The sequence below is a fragment of the Chiroxiphia lanceolata genome, chromosome 18, assembly GCF_009829145.1.
Source record: "Chiroxiphia lanceolata isolate bChiLan1 chromosome 18, bChiLan1.pri, whole genome shotgun sequence".
NCBI classification, from domain to species: Eukaryota; Metazoa; Chordata; class Aves; order Passeriformes; family Pipridae; genus Chiroxiphia; species Chiroxiphia lanceolata.
The window spans coordinates 8,334,007-8,348,044 of record NC_045654.1 but is presented as its reverse complement, the minus strand read 5'-3'; the positions used below and the strand labels follow the sequence as shown (position 1 = coordinate 8,348,044).

The following is a 14,038-nucleotide window of genomic DNA, read 5'->3' as shown; positions in this document are numbered from 1 at the left end:
AAGGAAAGTTGTGTATTCTTTAAATAAGAAATTTAAACAAGTTGTTTAAACCTCCTGCTTCCTGCTCATCCCACTGTGGCAAGTTAGTGCTTTATGTCACATATTAACCCCCAGTGAGTGAGGAAAAAGAGAGGTAAGTGGTTTAACAGTCCTACTTGCATGTTAATAATATATAAAGTGGGGTGTGGGGAGCAAAGATGAATCAGAAATAATGCCAGAACACAAGAGTTTAAATCTTTTCCACAAGGCAACAGGTCTATGTGGGTCTAATTCATACCTTCCTTCTGAAAAATGCATTCCCACTACACTCCTCTAGAATTCTGCACTGCTAAGAAGTACCCAAAAAGGATCTAAAAAGGACCAAACTGTCTCTCACCTGCCCAAGGAAACACCCAGTTGCTCACAGCCCACTAGAACATGGCCTCAACCTAAAAGCTCTGGACTAGGGCCTGTGTCACAAGACTGAGCTTGAAAAGTCAAATATTCAAAAAAACCCCATTAACTGATTCAAAAAAAGGAGACACTGACTACAGCTGCTCCTACAGTAGACAAGAACAACATCACCACTTAAAATCCATGTAATTTCTAAAGGAAAAATATATCCAACTTAACTTGAGCATCATTTTAACACCAACCTTCCTCTATGCAAACACCTCCTTCAAAAAACCACAGCCCAGCCACACTGCCACTGACCAAACCCAGTGATGCCATGGAATGTATCTAACTTCTCCTGCCTCCTCCAGTAACTCTCCTCAGAATTAATCCTTTCAACAACTAATTCCCACATTTTTCCTCCCTCTCTCTTCACACACCACCTGGCCCTGCAATTAGGACAATCCTGCACTTGAAGGACCAACTCACCAACTCTTTTACTGGGAACATCCTTCTCCCACTAAGCTAAGTCAGCCCAGGATTTGGTTATTCAGAGCCTGAATTGTCTGGAAAGGCAGGATTCTGCTGAGCATTCCCACTCTAAGGTCCCCCTGCAAGCCATCTGCAATAAGCCAAGCTTTACCTACCCCCACTGACAACTGATGACCACGTCCCACCTGAAGGGCTGCCTCGTGCCACTGCAGCAGTAGATGCTTCCCCAGGTGCATTATGAGATACAAATTCTAAGCCACTTGAAATTGTACCCCTACCAGTAGAGACTCTGTGACCTCGAGGGTGCCGTTGAGCCTTAGGAGACATCCGTGGAGGCCCTGGGGAAAGAAAAACAACCCACACAGTTAAGTGAAGCCCGGCACTAGGAGTATCCAAACATACTATCTGCTTTTAAAACTGGATCTCATCTCATAACTCTCAAAAACATACAATGTGGTCTTCAAACTTGGATTGCATCTCATAACTCTCAGTAATTCAGTAATAAAGTCAAGCAATTTACACTGACATTGACTAGAACCAGGGATCCACCAGACTAAAAAGGCCGAGCCACTGGTCCAGCCAGGCTGCCAACACTCATCACCTTGCTAGGCCAGCTCTAAATGGATATTTAGAAGCTTTATCAGCCTCGAAACAGGTGTGCGAGTCCTGCATTTCAAATATTTGAATCCAAGCATCCAGCAGTGCTTAGTGCAAGACAAGCCATAAGGGTTGGTGGCCCAGCTCGCCCTGGACAAGGGCAATTCCAATGAAAAATTTCCAGTGCTTTTGTCAGGTGGGCAGTGATCCCAACCATTCACAGTCCCCACGGGCTGGGCGATGCTCCGGGGGAATTTGAGCAGGGCATTCTGCACCGAGGCTCAGCGGCTGCAGCCGCTGCCACAATTCATTCCCGAGTCAGCAAAACTGCAACTGAACGAGTGATTGTTGTCCCAAGGTTCAAGTCATGCATGTTTAACACCAGGAGCCAAAGCCATAGGAGAGTACAGGAGTTCTGAACAGCTTCTGCAGCTGCCACACAACAGTTAAGCTCAACTCTAAGCAGCAATATGGTTTTTACATCCTAACAAACGTTTTCTTTACCAGATCAGACTCAAATGTTGATACTTGAAAAGGAAAAACTTTGTGAACAAAACATGATCCGGCTGATTTTTTTTGTCATTTTTAATGTAGGTCAATAATAGTGGAAAGTTCAGATAATGGCTTTTTGGTTTCAGATAAGGTTTTACAATATGAAGCATCTCTCTGGTTACATAATCTTTAAACGTCAGCCTCTATTTTACCCATGAATCTCAAGTACACTTCAATCCAAATTATATACAGGTGAGGATTTTAAAGAATACACATTTCCCAGCAATAATCTCCTGGCAGCAGGAATTAAACATTGCAGTAAGCAGCAGTTCAGTGCAGGCCTGACAAATCAATCACAGGGGCTAAGAAAATAATTGAGTTTGCAGGTGGATTCTCAGTATCTGACTATATAAAGAGCCATAACAAATGGACAATAGGAGGCCAGACACGTGACCATCATCCACTTTTTGGTCATGGACCACCCTAGGCATTTATCAGGCTGCAGAACAGTGTTACTGCTTCAGTCAGTGGGATGATTGTTCTCTCACAGAACCAGTTTGCATTTTCCAGGCTTGCTAAACAATGCTGTGCAGGGTCTATTTAACTGCACTTAAATAAAAATTGTAAAACGTGATCATTATTGTACCTTGACAGGACAAATTTAGTTCAGATAATTCTGCACACAGTTACCACAGACTCACAGGTCAGCCCTTCTCTGTGTATTATTGACTGCTAAGGAGCTGATTTATTGTTCTGATCGGTGTAAATAGACCTAAAAATTCCCTACAAATTCACCTTTGAAGCAGCTTATCCTATCCCATTCCACAGTGTACTTCTCTGAATCCAGTATTTTTCTTATCATTATTACTGTTGGCTGTTTTACATGCTTCATTATTATCACATGCTCATTATTATTGTTGGTAAGTCAATGATTTTAGTTAAATTTGAAACTGCTTTCTGTGGAACAGCTGTATTAAAACTGGTATTTTATATAAATTTATAGTCAGAAAATAAGAATAAAAGTAGCCCTAAATTTATTCCTAAATTTTAAATTTCTAAATTTTAAATTTCTAAATGTAAATTCCTACATGAAAATTTCCAAATGGAAATTTCTAAATGTAAATTTCCAAATGGAAACTTCTAAATATAAATTTCTAAATCTATCCTAAAGTTTAGTCCTAGAAATGCTCTCTAAAGTTATCAGGTCCTGCATGTTGCTGTATAGGTTAAGTCAAGACACTGAGCAGCGTTTCCAAAGCTGAGTTTAATTTCATACCAACTTGGGAAATTTCACAGCTTTCTTTTATTTTTTTTTTGTTTTGTTTTTGTAAAGCTCTTCAAATTAACACAAACGAAACGAACAAAAAAAAAAAAACCAAAAAAGGTTAATAGAAACAAGTCTGATCAACTAAAGTTAAAACACAAATTACAGGTTAAGTAATGAAGAGGAAACAAAAAAAATAAAACCAAAATAAAAATAAAAAAATAAAATAAAAATAACCACAAATTTTGTCAATTAAAAACTCACGGAGGAGTTATAAACGAAGACGAACGAGAAAAAAAACGAAAAAAAAAAAAACAAAAACAGAAAAAAAAAAACACCCCATGAACAAATTGTGGTATTGTACCTTCTGAAGACATGCGTTTAGGCATAGTAGAGACAGGAGCTGGAGAACCATGAGCAGAGGGGTGAGACGGGGGCCTGGAGGGCCGCGAGGGGGGCCTGGAGGGCGGCCGTGTAGGGGTGGCTGCCCGAGGTGGAAGAGAGTTGGGACCTGACTGGTAGCGAGAAGGTGGGCGAGAGGAAGGAGATGGGCAAGGCGATGGCCAGGGAACACCTGACAGAACAAATGATATGAAGGAAAGTATAAAAACTAAAGAAAAAAAATTATGGGGGGTTGGGGGTCTTGGGAGGGGTGGGGAGGGGAGTTGGGAAGGGGGGGTTTAGGGGTTTGAGGGAGGGAAGGGGAAGGGGGGGGGGGAAAAGGTCAACAGAAAAAAAAAAAAGTAAAAATATGACAAAATGATTTTGCACGTTTAACCCTTTGGGGACTGAGTTTGGCAAGAGGCTCTGCGGGGTTGTTTCCACCACTTTGGGTTGAATTTGGGGTCGGAACAGCACGAGCTCCCCAAAGGGTTAATTAGGATCTACAAATACTACTAAGGAATAGACAGTAAAGTTTGATCTGTTAGCCTGGCATATCAATGCTCTACAGCACCCAGCACTCACCAAGGCCCTTAACAGCTACCAGAGGGTCTCAAACAGCTGGTCACAAACAGCATAACTACACAAAGTGCTACTTGCAAACCAAATGATGAGCAATATCCAGCTAGGAACTGTATCTTTACAAAAAACAGCGGTGTTCAGTGTCTGAATCCTGACATTTATGCCTTTATCAGTTATCTCAAGTATTAATGGAGGATTTTAATCTAGGGGTTCATGGTTTCATAAACAGGGTTCATGGTTTCCAAAACAGAATTAATTGAATTTACAAGCCATTCTGAATATTTTAGGTATATGATGTTAATTCAGCAGAGTAACAGGATGACAGAAACCACAAATACTACGGAAAAATTTCAAGGTTAGCATTGTTTGGGCAAGGCTCAGTTGTTCATCCCTTATACAGCTGACTCTGTCTTTAAAAAGGAAGTCTCACTTACCTTTAGATGTTTCTCAGACTTCCTCTCCAGACAGATCACTTGAGTATTATACATTTTTCATTTATTCACAGCAATTTCACAGAACAGAATTCTTAACTTTTAAGAATAATGCCTCAAGGACAGGCTACTGCTGAAAGCCACCTCAAAAATGGTGTTTTTGGTTTATGGAACACCGACTCCTGCTACGCAGTGCCCAGTGATGTCTGGTTAGTTACTACCCATGTGTACAGCAGAAAATACTCAAATACCCATTTGGAGGGAAGGTTTTGGATTCCTTTTCCTAACACTTCTCTTGTTTCCCATCCCACACCATCATAAAGTCAGCAAGTTGCTTTATTCTTTTCCATGGGAAACAAAACTGATCCATGCACCAGACAGGAAAGGAAGCTTCCTTCTGCCACCCCCCTTTCACTGGGTGTCAGCACTGCTGCTCTCCACACAGAGCTCTGCAGTGGAACACAGAAAGCAATTTTTAATCTTTAAAACCACACTCTGCACCATCATCTAAGACAGAGGTGTCTGAGAAGGAAAACAAATGACATTTCTGCTCTGCAAAGTACAGTGTAGCTAAATGCAGTTCCACTGTAAGTTAAACCCCAGTCCAACTCACCACCTCTGTGTTAAATGATGGATGCTACCCTAGCTTGTGGAATACACATCCTAAACTCACTCCATGTGCAGCTGCAACATAATTAGGCAATTCTCTGCAATGTTATAATGTACATTCATTTAAACTTCAGATACTTGCCTCCGTTAACTACTCTTTGATCTGCTCCAGAGTTTGGGCTGAATTCTGAAGTGTGGGATCCAGACCTTGAGATTGGTGGGCCTGAGCCAGACTGGCCCATCCTTGGTGAGTTTTGTCTTCCACTTCCCCAGGACAGGACATCTCTGTTCCTCTGTCCAGGCGGAATGTATTTATTTTCTCTGAAACACAGCAAACTTCTATCAGTCTCAAGACAGAACTGAGGCACCAAAAATACCTGATGGAGTGCTCTGCTGGTATTTTTTAATCTTTCTCAGATCAAGCTAAAGGAAAATATTAAATACTATCAGATGTTGACCTAACAGTCACCTCATGAATTGGCTTTTGATAGTGACCACACAGTCCACTTTATGAGCCCCCAGACACTGAAGGATTCAGTTGTAATGCCTGAAATTCTCCATGACATACCCAAACCACTGCTCTTTCCTGTAATCTGGTACAAATTCACCATGGTGACAGATCAGAATGGGGAAGTCTGTTCCCTACAGAGATAAAGCAGGGCCAGGCAGAGGTGTACAAGTCAGCCTGGGTGCCAAAACCAGCACAGGATTGTTTACACAAGGTTCCCAACCTGATCAGCCCTGCTGGAAAAGCTCGGTTTCAATGAGCAAACTGCTACAGTCCCAAAACACCGCCATAATTTAAATAAAAATACTATTCATAGTGTATCAAGTACCTAGTGTTCACACCATGTCCTTCTCTTTCATTAGCATTTCTCTGAACAGCAGTATATTTTTCTTCTTCTGTCCTTTCATCATTTTCCAAGGCAACCCGAGCTTTGTATTGGGCACTTGATTCAATTTCCTCTGCTAATTGAGTTGCTCTGGCTTCCCGTTTTAAAAACTCTTCTGAATTATCTCTTTCTAATGGCACCCTAAAAGACAATGGAAAGGAAAAGAATCTCTGAAATGCATTCAAAAGCACAAAGGAGCTACAAAAATTACACAGTGTTAGTTCTAAACAAGTCAAGAGTGAAAAAAATCTTGCTTTTAAGCCAGCAGACTTGCTGTCTTTTTTAGTGTGACAATATTCCTGGACTGGTTTGATACTATGTGCAAATTCAGTGTCTTTTACCTGCCCAGAGAGCTGAGGTCAGAGAGCAGAACTTTTCCACGTGACTTGCAAAAGTCCCAGTCCCTAAAGCTGTGCAAAGGCTCCAACTTTTAACATGGTTGAGAACATCAGGAATAAAAAGCATCAGTCTGTTGTCTGGATAGGAAGTTACTCCAACAGCCTAAATTTGAATTTTTTTAGCTATTTACGCATTGCCAGCAGACACAATCCTACTGAAATTAGAGAGTTACATCCTTAATCCTTTGGTAATTCCAGCCATAGAATTTTCAGCTCTTCCTGAAAAGATGACTGCAACAGTTCAGAGCACAGGACCAGAAGTCCATGACTTCTCATGTCCCAGGACCTCAAACCCACTCATTCCATGTATCCCTCTATAGCAGGTAATGGTATATTGCAGAAAGCATCCCTTGGGAAAGGCACTGAGTCAAAATTCAATACATGAGCACTGAAAGACATAACTAGAGATGGGATTGTACCTGGCACCTCTTTCTGTCCACCCTTCTTGTTTTTCACCTGTCCTAATTTTTGTTCAAGTGTCAGGTTTTACAAAACCCCTTTTCCCCCTGATTTTGACCTGCAAAAGTTGTTCCATCCAACCTTACTTTAGAATAAACTCCATAAAAACACAGACCACAGCTGAGGCTTGGCCCATGCTCTGCTGGGCATTATATAACCACTACTGCTCATATTTTGAATCATATACAGAAGAAAACCAAAGAAAGTAGGTGGAGATACAAGCCAAGTATGTAATAATATATGCAAAACTACTCAAGTGTTGGTGGCAGAACTAGGAAAACAAGTGGCTTTGCCAAATTCCAAGCCAGCACTCGGCCACTGCATCGCAAGTTTTTTCCCCACACACGTATTTTTGGCCAGTCAAGACATATACTGACCTTATCAATGGGAACTGCAAGAATATTAAATCAAAACCTCGCCCTTCAGCATAAAGCCTTGGCTCAAATAAGGTTTGCAGGAACACAAACCTGGTCATGAGCCTCACTGACCTTGTGTTGGGAACATAAGGAAGGAGAATACCCAATAATCCTCATTTATCTAAAGTGACTGAAGAAAAGGAAGGGATATATTGCAACCTAACAGGCAAAGACTGATTTTGTGTTTTCTAAGAGATGAGAGAAAGGGGATGGATAAGATGACATTGTTCAGAACCCTGGTGATGACAGAAGCAGCTGATTAATACATTTACTGAACCCAAACTTGTACCTTGATGCAGTTTGACAAACTATACCTGCTAGTGCTTAGCTCTAGCAAGAGAAAACAATCAAACCATAAATCCTTTACAATCCTGCAGCTGCACATCTAAGCATTTATCAACACTGCTGCTCATCACAGAGTTGGAAAATCAGGAAAAGAACCTCCCAGTTGCAAGTTGTTTGACTAGGAAAAAAAATGGAATTAATTTAAAGCCACCTTCATGTTTTTAATCTGTTTCCATTAATATCCAGAGAGCAGAAAGATGGAAGACTAAAGTTCAAAAGTACAAAAAGTACTTAGAGCAGTGAAGGGAAGGAAAGAACAGCTTCCCCAGGATTCAAACATAAGCCGATTAGGACACTTTGATTATCACCATGTTACAGGTCTGTTTGAACCAAACAGGAAAATCAAACTGCTGAACCAGAGACCTGTAGACAAAGTACACACCAAAAAATCAAAATATCCACTGCCATTCCTTGATATTCAAAAAGAAGTTTCTGCTCTGGGGGTTAAAAGAGTGGGGAAACACTAAAGACATTTCACAATGGCTGCTGAACATCTGCAGTCCATTTGTGTTGCAGTTGCAGTGAACATTATAGCTGCAGACTATTGGGAATAAATCCACACTGCCAGAGCAGCCAGAGCAGGCTTTACACTACTTCTAGATCACAGTTTTTATATTATTATTTATATATAAATTTTATAATTTATATTATAGATCAGGATTGTCATTTATATTTATATTCCAGTTATTATATTGTAACTAAAACTTTAGTTTAGAGCTGGACAAGTCTGCTAAACAAGTCATCCCCAGCACACAACCCCCCCCTTGGTTATCAGCAACTTTTCCACATTCCAGTATCTTCCAGATCGATTGTCTCAATAAAATTAGGATTTAGTCAAACTGCTCTGCTGGGTTAAACAAAACCTATAGGTACAGCAGCTACATAAAGACAAACTCTCGGTTTTCCACCCTATTCCTGGAATAAATAAGCATTATTACATGCCTAAATTCAGCAAACGTTGCAATGGGAATGAGCTGTGCCCATTTAAGGGAATATATAAAGATTTCTACATCAAACTATTCACAGAACGCTGGCAAGGTTTCTTAAGCACTATTCATTCATTGCTTTTTCAGTTATTTGAGTCCACAGCTTCACAAACTATGCAAAATTAGCTGCAGAATGTAAAGTTTGTCAAACCAGGGAGAACATTAAATACAAATCTAATAACAAAATATTTTGGAACTTACGTATAAGAAGATAAACTGCTGTCATAAGTTGATACTACACCATAATTTTCTTCATTGTAACGAAACATGTCATTGGGATCCCATCCATTAGACTAGAAGAAAATGATGCTTGTTTTTCAAAATGACACTGGAAACACATTCCCTTAAAATTAAGGGCTGATGGCAGAAGTTAAAACCTTCTGCCCTCTCTCCTGGGCCTATGAATTCACTGTCCAGATAACAAAGTTATAAAGCCACAATTTGCTTCGTGGAAATTTGCTCATAAGATGCAGATTTTACCTTCAAAAGCCAGTTTTTGGGTGTATTTGTGTGGGGTTTGAGGGTTTTTTCTAAATACATACCCACTCTATACTAGAGTAATACTGGCTAGCAAGAAATGCACACATTAATGTCTTTTTGTCTTTTCCAAAAGGTGCAAATTGACAGTTCTGACTACTAGAAACATCTCTTATTGTGGCAAGTGCTGCAACTTTTCAAATGCACTAATGTAATTACCTGAGACCCAGCACAGGCTAAAGACTCCTGTTGATCTGCACAACCTCCCCCCTTCAGTAAAATTGCTATTGCAGCACCCAAGCACAGCAAGAAATGTTTTGAATATTTTATAAAAGCACTGACAGTATTGAGTGTTCTAATAAATCCCAATAAACTGACAGGAGAACTGTTCTACCCAAATATGCTCCACAGTAACAGGAGCAGATTCTCCTCTAATCAATAACATTGTTTAACACGCTGCAATCTGAATACCTTGCTAAAATAATGCATTCTTGAGTAAAAGCTGGCTATGATATATACAGAAATGGCACTGGAGACCATAATCCTCATCTAATGGTTCATAATCTACTAAAATTGTATCTGTGCTTGGGTTCAGACTTCCATCCATTTCCCCATGTGAAGCCCAGGGACACTGAGCTGAGCACAATCTCCCCATCCTTTCCAAAAGCAGTGACAGTCAGGCAGGGATGCTCTGATTAAACATAAATCACTTTGCTGTATTGCTGAATTTGGAGGCCTTAACAAAAGCTGCTCTTTCTGCCAGTCCCTGAGCCCAACACTCTCTCACCACAGCAGCTGCCATTTGTCAATATTTGCCACGAGTGGCATTTGAAATCCAGCTTTTCTTATTCAAATTGGTAAAAAGTACTGTGGCAGCTGCTGGCAAAGACTGAACATCCACCATCACAGTGCAGGACAGGGATTTTACTCCAAAGTTCATTACTAGATTAAAATTAAGGAATTCTTTCAAGGCTTCTTTTCAGAGAGCACAAAAAAGCAACACTCACCACATCTGTCTCCAGTGCCTCGAGCTCCTCGGAAGCCGTGTTCTCTCCTCCATCCCATGGTTCAAGATCCTTTTCCTTGTGTTCTCCATTGACTTTAGCACTGATGGCTGAATCAGTAAAAGCATCTGCAACAGAGCAGGGAGGGATGGGGGTGAAATCAGTTGGAAAAGTACGCTGGTTTTTATCTGAGGAACAACCAAAAAACAGCTCAATCACAGGCTCAATAATCATCATTCCCCTTCTCTTGCAGCTGCTGCGTTCAACAGGACATTAGAAAGGTGCCTACTTTAAGTTTATAATAACTATGGAAGTCCAGACTAACTTCTAATATATCAAAGAACAGAATTATTTTCAGTTATTTCAAAATATTTTACACCAACTACATGAATATTTGGGGGAAAAAAGAGAAAAAAAGACTGAGGATCCCTGTTCCTCTAGAAAACCCAAGGCTTGTATAATACAATTTTCCAGCCAGCCCACACAACTGCACACTAAAACATTGTGCAAATATCAAAAAAGCATGAACCCAATCCTATTCCCTGAATGGGTAAACTGCAATTTTCCCTTCAAATATCTGAATTTTTTCTATTTCCACAACTTCTCAACACACCAACATGCACACACACATTCCCTGGGACATGAACAGAAGTGTCTTCCCTCCTGACAAAGCTTTTCCAAGCAGCAACTCACCCAAATCCCACAGAAATATTCAGGAACTCTCTCCCTCTTGCTCCCACCAACATATGAAAATAAATAACCAGAAAGGTTGCACTATTGTTTAAAAAAATTATGAAAACATAAAGAAAAAAAAAAGACCACAAGCTATTTTTTTACTTGTTCATGTTTCATTCAAGCCAGACTTAAGAAGGAATAATACCAGAATATTAAAAGTGCTGTATAAAAATATCTAAAGCCACTCACCAAGGAAGCCAAGCTTTTATATTTGTAAGCAACTATATCTCAGAGCTGCCATCCTTAAGCAGAACTTCAAAAAATCAAATTAGCCTGTTATAAGCTTTCAAATAAATAAATCAGCCTAATATAAGTAAGTCTTCAATCCAGAATTTCCTATTATCCTTTACTGATAAAATAAGGAGCAAACATTTCAGACCCTTAGAAAAGCTGCAATCAAACCACCAGGCAGTGCCAGATACAGAAAAACATGGCCTAAATTAACTTTTGGCAAGATCTAAAAATCTTCTCAAGAAAAATGGACTTTAAAGCTCTTACGAAAAGAATTCACAACATATGAAGTTGGCCACTGATGTAACAGCTTTTACACAATCACTGAAGATGTTCTAGAGAGAGGCTGCTGACACTGCTTATTATTCCTGTTTTACCCAATTTCACAGTGAAGTTCTGCATTTATTGGTATGACCTGGCATGAAAATTAACTGTGCTGAGCCTGTCTAATAACATCCAGCACTATCCCATGAAATGCTCACTCAACCCATACACAAAGAACTGTGGGGAAGCAATTAAACATTGTTAATGAGCTTATATGAAACAAAACGTGCCCCTGCCCTACCTATGTGCTGATCCCAAATTTCAGTCACTTCAACTGTCCAGAAGAGCTAAAAACCCAGGCTGACAACAGAAATTATCAACTAACTGCAAGACCCTCTACATGATCCTGCCAAGTCCCACATGCACAAACAAAGAGATTAACTTTCTGTTATATATTATGGGAACAAAAGCATTATGAAAGGCAAGATGCAGAGACACGGTGACTGCCAAAAATTACCTGTTTCTGAAGGAACTACAACAGATATGGAGAGAGGAGGAGTTGGAAGACACCAGATACAAATTCAGGTGGAGTTTTTTATATTATATGGCTGAATTCAGGCAGAGCTGAACTCTTGAGTTCCTCTCAGAATTAATCAAACATCTCCCACCTTGCAAAGATCATTTTCATAGTAAAAACTCAGTAATGTTCTCATTATTAACAGCCCCATTTTGCTTCACAAAGGAACCCAAACTCCTCCAAATAACCTACAGATTTCTAAGTTATTCCGACTTGAAAACATCTCTTCACACAGAGACAACTTCTAAAATATACTGCATTATAGTATATACTATATATATGTTCAAATGTCTTCTGAAACTACACAGCAACACAGTGCTACAATCCACAGTTAACGAGTAGCTAAAAAGCACATTTTTAAGGCTCTTTTATTTGGAAACTCTACATGTACCTTTTCAATACCCTGTAGTTAATTCTGCCTTAACCCAGACAAACCAGAGCTGCTCCTGTCCCAACCACTGTTAATTCAGTGTTTCATGTCTGATTCACTCAGATTGGACATTTTACAGCAAATGAAAGTTGGAGGCTGCTCATGGCACTTTAAAAACTGTGAACTTTGTTTCTACCTCTCTGGGAGTAGAGGGAACTCTTCTCCACTGAGATAAGATAAATATGAGTTAGGAGGCCTAATGGAGACAATCTGTGTTTCACAGCACTGTTTCCTTCATTTCTATTAAATTCCTTCAGGCAAACTCCACACAACTGTGCCATTTTGGATACAGTGAATAAAATACCAGCTTAACAAGACTCATCTACTCAACCCACTAATTTTCTTATTTAAACAGCCACATAAACATCCAGCAGTGCTGTTATTGTAATGACACAGATGAACTGAGGGAAAAACGAGTCAAAACAAAAACTCCTCTATCTACCAAATGTTACAGGTCTGAATAAGATGTGTACAGTCACTGCTCTGCTTCCTAGTAGAATCCAGTGTATCATGGGGAACCTTCACTACGCTGCATTTCTCATTTTAGAATGACAGTCACAAGCGAGACTGCACCAGTTTAACCTCTACAACTCAAAGAAGTCCAGAGTTAGGAGAAATTCAAGCTACAAAGGCAGACTTCCAGTCAGACAATGTGGTCTCCAGAGCATCCAGGCAAAGTTTAAATGTAGCAGAACGGTACCTCAAGGCACAGATCACTATTTTCCTGGAACAAACAGCCTGGCAGACACACGGGAGACCAAGATTAAAAACCCAGCAAGTCAAACAAGCCTCCACCAAAATTAATGAGCAACAAGATTGAGAACGTATGTAAAAAATTCTAAAAATAAAAGTTTCCAAAACAAAAACACTGTTCTTATGATTATTAGCAAAGTAGGAGCTAAAACATGAGCTGCTGCTCCAAGTGCTGACTGGCAGAGTAATAACAGACAAGACACTGCACAGGCTCAGCCTCCCCTTATCTGGTGCCTCTTATCTCTGAGCTGTTGAAGGAGCAATTCACATGACACCTTGACACGGCCAAATTTTTAATCAATCCCTTTTCTACACCGTAAAACCCAAGTTAAAGATCAAACAAAACCTGGTGAAACAAAGGGCTGGAGCTGTAACACTCAATTAGTCCCCACTGCCTCTGTACCTGCTTAATGTGACATTTCCTAAGCAAAGGAGTTGGGTATCAAGGATCTACTTCTGTTTTAAAGCCTGGTAACTGGAAAAAAATCCCAAGGACAAGAGAAAATCACAGTAACACAAATCAAAAATATACATTCTGCGAAAAACTCAGCTTGGGCAAATTCTTCAAGGATGTGCCATTAAATGAGTTAAAGAAAAAAGTGCCAGAATAGAGCAATTAGGAGTCAGGGTTTAATTAACTTCATTGTCCAATGTGCTCGTTCCCACAAACATATTTTGAGCTACTAATGGAGAAGAGCACAAATATGCAATTAAGTGCAAGTCTGCAGTTCAAATGCCATGAAATCCATCATTGCCAAAGGTGCTGATGCTCACACTGAAGCTTTGATCAAGCCTAAGGAAGGCCCAAAGTAAACTGAGCTTTCACCTTAAAGGTTTCAACAGTAAACTC

The 14,038-nt window shown here is 40.0% G+C and overlaps 1 protein-coding gene across 10 annotated transcripts in view; it reads right to left on the bottom strand.

Annotated features, from left to right (window-relative positions):
- The window catches only part of ATXN2 (ataxin 2), a 50,968-nt gene that overhangs the window by 23,936 nt on the left and 12,994 nt on the right, over positions 1–14,038 (bottom strand). For 5 of the 10 annotated variants that reach the window (XM_032706282.1, XM_032706276.1, XM_032706278.1 and 2 more), the window contains exons 6-11: positions 10,202–10,326; positions 8,919–9,010; positions 6,057–6,254; positions 5,363–5,541; positions 3,582–3,791; positions 1,020–1,202 (exon numbers count right to left, since the gene is read on the bottom strand). In XM_032706282.1, the coding sequence (XP_032562173.1) occupies positions 1,020–1,202; positions 3,582–3,791; positions 5,363–5,541; positions 6,057–6,254; positions 8,919–9,010; positions 10,202–10,326 (987 nt within the window). The remainder of the gene's footprint in view (positions 1–1,019; positions 1,203–3,581; positions 3,792–5,362; positions 5,542–6,056; positions 6,255–8,918; positions 9,011–10,201; positions 10,327–14,038) is intronic. The other 5 variants (XM_032706281.1, XM_032706283.1, XM_032706285.1 and 2 more) reach the window with 5 other exon arrangements.